The sequence below is a fragment of the Odontomachus brunneus genome, unplaced genomic scaffold (genome assembly GCF_010583005.1).
Source record: "Odontomachus brunneus isolate Ranch 3 - 2012 unplaced genomic scaffold, Obru_v1 Obru_scaffold_093, whole genome shotgun sequence".
NCBI classification, from domain to species: domain Eukaryota; kingdom Metazoa; phylum Arthropoda; class Insecta; order Hymenoptera; family Formicidae; genus Odontomachus; species Odontomachus brunneus.
This window is the reverse complement of record NW_022639543.1, coordinates 998772-1006885: the sequence shown is the minus strand read 5'-3', so window position 1 is coordinate 1006885 and position 8114 is coordinate 998772. Positions and strand designations below refer to the sequence as shown.

At 37.7% G+C, this 8114-nt stretch overlaps 1 protein-coding gene across 6 annotated transcripts in view; it reads left to right on the top strand.

The window, feature by feature from the left end:
- The window catches only part of LOC116848324 (single-minded homolog 2), a 50163-nt gene that overhangs the window by 25612 nt on the left and 16437 nt on the right, over window positions 1-8114 (top strand). For 2 of the 6 annotated variants that reach the window (XM_032824270.1, XM_032824269.1), the window contains exons 1-2: window positions 2534-2696; window positions 6239-6553. In XM_032824270.1, coding sequence (XP_032680161.1) covers window positions 2561-2696; window positions 6239-6553 — 451 coding nt within the window. In that variant the 5' untranslated portion in view covers window positions 2534-2560. The other 4 variants (XM_032824275.1, XM_032824273.1, XM_032824271.1 and 1 more) reach the window with 3 other exon arrangements.

Here is an 8114-nt window from a genome sequence, read left to right as displayed (position 1 = left end):
TCTCTCTCTCTCTCTCTCTCTCTCTCTCTCTCTCTCTCTCTCTCTCTCTCTCTCTCTCTCTCCCTCTCCCTCTTTCTCCTGGCCTCTTGTATTTGCGCGAAAACTATCGTCGTGACTATGTTCTACGTTGCTGTCCATTCCGCTGCGCGATTTTCCCGTGGCACGGTTATGCCAACGTATATTCATTGCTTGCTTGCTCGTGTGCTCGCAGCTGCCGAAATCGTCCTGTGGTTATTTTTCTCATTTCGCACGACAAAATTTTTCGTCTTTATAGCGATGTGCATGTATATACGCGACACGTATCGATAATCGTTAGCGAGCGCGATATCGCTTTTCGCTTCTCGCGCCGCGATTCCGAGCAATTCGGCATTTACTCGTACAGTACGATCGAGGTACCTAGATAATTGCACGTCATTCTTTCCGCCTCGTCCCTTCGCCGCTTCTCTTTTATTCGAGCAAAAAGCTCGGGATTTTCGCGGCGGGTCAGGTGAATCCATGAGATTAGAAGAAAGATCCGTTAATTGGACGACGGGGCAAGTACCAGTGGCCGCAAATTGGATTGCCTCACCCTTCCTCGTCACGCTTACTTACTATACCGTCGATATCGATTATAGTCGTAATGGTATGTAATAACTGCGAGGGAATCTGCGAACGGTTCACGTTTTCCATAGTCGAAGAATAGCGGCTGAACGAGCGTCGTTCGGCAGGCACTAGCAGTTTTGTCATTTCTTTTTGTGAACGCAGCGACGAAATTAATTTCACCAAGTCTCACGCGAATTGGACCTTTACGGATTCTTTGTCTTACGCAACTACAGTTGTTGAGAACCTTTTATAAACAAAAACCGCGAAGCGAATCATAGGTGTCCGTTGGTGTAAACAAATGCCGGAATAAACAGGACGCGTCGATCTCTCGTTCGCGCATATATTTTGATAAATATAAAAGTTTAACTTGAAACCTCCTTCTTAAACTATGGATAGAGAATAAAGTATACATACCTATCTAAATAAAGAATCACGTGTTTCCGTAGAGGCTAGAAGCAACCTGCTAAAGCACTGGCTATAGCCAGCGTCGAAACAGTAACCTGCTGTGAAGATTTCTGTTCTCGGTCTCGGTTCCTAGTATTCTGGATAGAGAATTCCCGAGAATTTATCGATCTTCGTCACCATCTTTTACACCTTGAATAAGGTTGAATGGCAAGTGTAACGAAGTATAGTAGCACTGAAAAATTTTGTCTTAGGTAGGAAATCATCGTAGACCTGCTAAGATACCTTCCGTGGCAGGTGGTTTATTTTTAAATTGTCCAGATGCAGAAATTCCAAGGAAGAACGGTTCAGACACGCTCGTAGCTTTTTACTACCGGACCTTTGAACTATCCCAGACATTTTTTTCAAGTAGACAAAGGCAATTAAAGGCGTTCTTTGTCCACCGTTTGTGAAATTATTAATGTATTTTAAATGACTAGCAGTAAGCAACGAGTTCGAATTCTTTTGAACACAAAAAATAACTCATAAGATGTCACGTGACAAACATTGTTACATAAAATGGAGAATAAGTGAAGAAAAACAGCTTTCGAAAGATTGATGATCGGCAATGCTACAAATGCTTCGAGATCAAAGCTCCCAGTGAGCGATTCTGAACGATCATTATCGATGAAATTATGAGCTCGTGAGTTATATCGCATCTCAAAATATGTATTTTTAATTCCTAACTGAACGTCGCGCGATAAACGCCGATGGAATAAACGCGATGGAACAGTCTTTGTTCCACTCTGCGTAAAAGATACGTCGAGATGAAGAGCTTAGTCTTTAGTAAAATATACCAATTGAGTATTATGTATCGTAAGAATTACAGTTAGAGTAAGAGCTGTATAAATGTCACAACAATTCGTGGACGAAACGTCACCTTACACGAACTAAACCTCAAACTGTCAACGGATGCTTCGGAACAATATTCCCAACAATCAATAATTTTATCGGTCGGATCGTAACGATATCATAAAACAGCGCACAAAATACAACTTTTTTAAAGAAAAAATTTTCATTAAAATTTGTGCGCAAGATGTCGAGTTTCTCGGTCTTCACTTTATCCTTCATACAAAAGTCGAAGGTAATACAAAATATGCACAATGAAAAAAACTTTTGCATCTGGATGCACATAAGAGCCGTTATAGACTAACCTTTCTTCGTCAGGGTGGGGCTTAAAATAAGGGTGGCAAACTCTGATCTCCCATTGGGAAATAGTACCAGGCATGAACGAAGAACGGAGGCCATAGACTGAGAGGCGACATTGGTCTGTTTTGAGGGTAGGAGGATAGATAGAGAAGGAGAATAAAGGAAAGACAGAAGCAAAATGCAAGGTTCGCAGTGAAAGTTTCAGTTTGAAATTCGACGTAGTTCGATACGTTAGTTCGAAACTTGTCGTTTCGAATGAAGATAGAAACTGATTTTCTTTGTTTTTATCACGAAATAACTCGTATTGTTATATATTCAATTATGGTATCAACTGAAACTGAGTGTACGTATTTTTGGTGATATGTAAGTGTAACTACATAAAGACTGAATGCCACTGGAACGAATCGAATTGCAATATAAAGTGTATAATATGCCGTCGATCGAAGATGATAGAACAATATCAGATGTCGCCCAGTTGTGTTTTTATCTACAAAACAGCCCACTTGATTATTTTAGTCAAGAAGGTAATATTTTCCTTTGTTTCCATTTCACGTATTTGCCTAAAAACGCACGTGAACAAGATTGTTTTATTATCTTCGTATAGTCAATTACGACAATTAAGTGTCTGAAAAGTTTTAACATTAAGATAACCTCCAGAAAATTTTATGTATCCATAAAAGAAAATAAAAAAATAAACTCTAAGATTATCTAAGAAAATCAATAAAATTATTAAGAGTCTGCTTCTTTAAAGTTGTGAAAGAGAGTCTATAATTCGACGGTATTGTGTTACGCTGAAGAAAGTCCCAAAGAAGATTGAAATATTTGTAATGATATGTGATGTTTCAGGCATCTATATTGATACATTATAGTAAAACTTGTATTTGAATCCAATGCACGGTTTTTATAGACTCTTAATGGGGAGACTACTGCTGGTCGTTAATTATGAGCCAACTCATTCGCTCATACACTCGATTTCAATTATTATATGAGTGAAAATTGCTTCTATTATCTGAAACAGTATATCACACAAAAAACTTTTTTCTAGCTACTGACACTTAACTTTATCATTCACTCATATATTCACTCACGATAGTACGAAATTTCGAGATCCGGAAATTTATTGTGCTATTGCTAAATCAGTTTTTCCTATTTTTAACTGTAACACATATTATTCCGATTTTATACTGAAAATAATTTAGAGAAAAATATCTATATTCTAAAAGAGTTATTTCACGATTTTCTATCCACTGCGTTCCTCTCAAGATCAATGGTGAAAGAAATACATTAGCAACATACAGATCCGTTCTTTCCTATCCATTAGCCTTAGTTTCCTCCTATATTTACTTATACCTGCTTATTGGTCAGTGCAGTCGGAAATGCATCGATAAAATGCATCAAAAAACATTTTGCAGAATATTTTGTTTTACTTGTTTTGAATAGATTTTATACTAAGAATTTTAGAGAAGAAACAAATAGTTTTTGAATAAATAAATTGCTATTTCTGATTAACATATAAATTTTAATTCAATGCCCAATATTATGTTTATACAACAGGATGTGAAATAACATAGTTTTCTATAAAAATCTAGGTATGATATATGCAAATCATTCTTTCTAATAAACATCTTTTATGTGTGCATTCATTAATTTATACATTTTCATCAAAAATTGCGTTTATTAAAAAAGTGCATTGTATCTGCTGATATTTTCTTGTGTTCTTATGTATATTTTTCTCTAACTGTGGGCAATGCTATGGCGATCATACTTCAAATGAAGCATATTTCAAAATTTCCTTGCTACACGACATAAAGTGGAACGTTATATATAATGATATTAAATCTAGAATTAAAATTGAGCGGGTACTTGACATCGAGACGTTCCGCTTTGCTGCGAGCATCGGTAACAATATCACGAGAAGAGAATTCTTCAATTCTTTGTTCCACAATTTTTCTTTTTATTCACGAATAAAGGGAAAAGAGAAGGAGGAAGAAGGACCAAGTGATAAGTTTCCCAAAATACAAAAAGGAAAAGTGTAACGTTGATCTCAGTGCTCGGGAGAAAATTCGCGCTTGGCAACAAAATCGACGGCGGGACAGTTGTGAGCAGCCGTCGAATACAAAAGTGGAAGCGACAAAGAAAAAGAATGCATTATTCAGGCGAATTTCCATCCGAGAGAAGTCCGGGTAGCTGCGTCGTTAGGTTGCTCTCTCGCTGGCGTTTTAATGACGGCTTGCTCCCTTTGCTTTCGTTTCTTATAACGAGGAGCTTCGACGTCGTTATGCGTGATTCGCGTCGTATCATTCACGAACAGCGCGGTCAAAATCTCCTACACGTGTTAGAGAGTATTCGGGCAATTCATTTCAGTCACCGATTTAACACGCGAGATTATTTAATTGAATCTCATCTCGATTCCGCCACGAATCGCAAAGCTTACGAGTTAATAAATCATCGAAATATGTAGGCGGTGAATAGATTTGTCATTTTTTTTCGCGTTATTTAACAGATTTCGTTCGTGTAAATGATTAATAATATTCAACATCATTTGGAATTTTAATTCCTCCTTTCTCTCTGTTTCTCAAGAGCTTGCGAAAAAGATAATATTCGGAATCACATAGTGGTAAAATGGATTTACGGTGGAAAAATCTGTCTCCCGTCGGCTCTTCATTGGAATGATTCTTCTAATTTCTATTCGATTTTAATTTTTCCGACGGTTTTGTCACGCGTCCTCAAAGTGATGGAAAATGAAAAAATTTCGTCATCCCAGTATTGCGGGTTGTATGCGATGTCTACAGACGATTCTATTTCATACGGAAAAATTGTAATTCGGCTTGAAAGCTTCGAACGTGATTTCGAAATAAAGTCACGACCCCCAATATTGCAAGACAAATAATTGCGCCTGCAAAATTTCGATCTCTACGGGTTCAACGAGCTTTCCGCTTATTCGCTACGATTCTGTGCAAAGTGTAAAAATTCGTCGAAATTCTTGTAATGACATTCCAGCAATGTTCCTGATATAAAGGGCATAGCTCGTTTCAGTTTTTAAATATTCAAAGTTTATGATATCACATCTCTAGATAATGTAAATTTTCTTCGTTATAAAACAATTTTCAACAATAAAACTATTTGAAAGACTAAAAAAAAATTTTTTTTACTTTGAATCGGTTTATTTGGATTATTTTTTCACATTTCTGTGAATTTAAGAAAATTTATTAAATCTAAAGAAATCGTTCTCCCTGTATAGGTGTGAATACAACTGACAAAGAATTTGTCTGTTTCAATAGACTGTCAACATTGCTCACGATATTCTTATCGATATCACGCCGGCATCTTCATTGGCGACATCGACGAGAAATCGCGATTATAACGCGTATGGAACTTGAACTCATGTATACTCAGCCATGTCAGGCACAGCGGAGTTAATTCAACCCGGCACGCCGATAGCGTGACTATTTTACGCTACTACACTGTGCAACGCGATTGCGATTATCGCTGCATCGATTTTACATGCGCAGACAGGTCGCGTACAGAGCTTTGCCAGACTCGTACGCAAATATCTAATACCGTTTGGTACATTCATTTCTACCTACCATAAAATCGACATTTTTTCATTAGAAATTTGTTTTCAACTCTAGAACCTCAAACATGGATCAAATTTACTCAACATCAAATTTACCAACTTTTCAAATGTCATTGTTCTTTTTGTGTAAGAGAATTGTGTAAAAGAGGTGTAAAACTTGACAATGTTTGGGGTAACTTTAACGTAACTTTAATATTTGGGAGATTATATTTTCTTATCAAATTATACAGAGTGTCTGACGATAGATAAGTGTCCCATATCTTGTGTATATGTAGGTCAAAACATCTTATGCCATTTGACCGCGTGGGTTTTTTAGCTATTATTTAAAAGAGATTAGCGAATGATTGCGCGATGGAAATGCATAAATCTGAGTATATAACTCCGATATTTCCTACTTAGTTTCAGACCTTATGTATTCAAATAAACGCACAGTTATGTTACTATAATGTTAATATAATAGGAAAAAGAAATCACTTTGTATTTGTACAGGTGGCAGCCCTTCCACGGACAGTCTGGACCTGATCTCTCACGTCGACTGTTATCAACAACAAAACAGCCAACAAGAAGAAGATTACGTTAATAACAATTTGATCAAAAACCTCATCGCGTCCAGCCCGCAAGAAAGCGTGATGAAAGAGAAAAGCAAGAACGCGGCGCGATCGCGCCGTGTTAAGGAGAACCAGGAGTTTTTGGAGTTGGCGAAACTGTTGCCGCTGCCAGCCGCTATTACAACACAACTGGACAAAGCTAGTATCATCAGGCTGACCACGAGTTATCTGAAGATGAGAGCCGTTTTTCCGCATGGTAATACATTTATACCTCTATATCACCTCCGCTATTCTATCTTTCGGTCAATTCCTCTGCGAATCGTTACGATCGAAAGGCACGGTAGTTTCTGTGTATCACACGACTTGCAAATCTTCCTCGAAGAATAACGAGCCGTTAATCTCATTAAACAGAGTTAACTCGAGTCCCCCGCTACGACAGATGAGTTTTTGCAGTAGTCAAGTTTAACTGCATCAATTGATCGTCGACAGGCGCGAATTAATTCGCGTCTTTTCTTCTCTCATCGGCGCGACGGCCGCGGGCTGGTGGTTTCAACCAGCGGACTCTTACGCGCAAAGGGCAAATAGTGTATCGGATGAGATGGATGTGATTGCGCACTTAATGCATTGTTAGTCCCTAGCGCTTTGTAAGCAAAGCATGGGGGCCGTTACAATGGCCTCCCTCGTTCGATTTCCCCTCTTACGACACCGGCGAATTGAATTTCAAGTGGCTGCATCCCTCTAGAACGCCGTCTTTATTCTTGGAAAAAGAGATACGACGTCCTCACGATAACGCTTTCAAGGGATCTTTCCCGCGTGAGTGTAAGGTTTCTCAAACCTGTCGATTACTACCGCGGAATCTAACCCTTTATTCTCTCTATCCGAGACGACTTAAACGACCGAATTAAATGGTCGATTAATATTAAATGAGATAATACTTTACATTTGATATACTTTTAAATGATTGTACTTTCCGTAGAAAATATCGTATGAGATCCTCCGATAAAATAGAATTTGATCGATCTCTACTCGACATCGACATGTCTCGATGAGACTTGCTTTCTAACGACTTCCACGCTTTCGTAATATTGCGTTCCAACGATACGAAATTCTCGATGAAACGCGGCGATAGCGAAGAATTTTGAATCGAGACCTTCTTTCGAGGCGTGGGTCGAGTAATCCGCCGAATGCAACATTGTATACTGATCGTCGCGCGTCGTCAAGTCTGACACGTGTCATTTATTGAAACGGTCGATCGATGATTTTCTCCGAAGAGGGTGCTAGTCGATAATCAAATATGAAAGAGAAACGTGCTTTAGAATAACGCTTGCAATGTGTGAACGTAGCACATGACGCGACCGAAAGTCCTTACAAAATTTCGATTAACATTAGCGACAGTTGATTTGATTTATTATTAACTGAACGAAAGAAGACGCGTTTTTAGAAAATGTATTTTAAGGGGTGATTCTTATTTACACTGAGAGAAAAATTATTTAAGAAATAAAAAATATTTATTCATAATATTCATCATAGAACCAATGAAAATTATTCAATTCTTTGTTTTCCATCCTCGGGACTATTGTATTTGTAATTAATAAATTGTATTTCAAAGTATATAACATTTTCATCGCTAGTAGTTCCCGATTATGCTTGAAACAAAATTATTGTAATGTCTGTTTTAACAGCATTATATTATATTTGTGTTAATAAACGCATGATAGACTAATGTGCCATGCACGCAAAAAAAAAAAACTAGCTTCCAGAGCTAAAAAATAGCTGTGGCAGATAAGATATGTCACTGATATAGGGACAGCTAATGT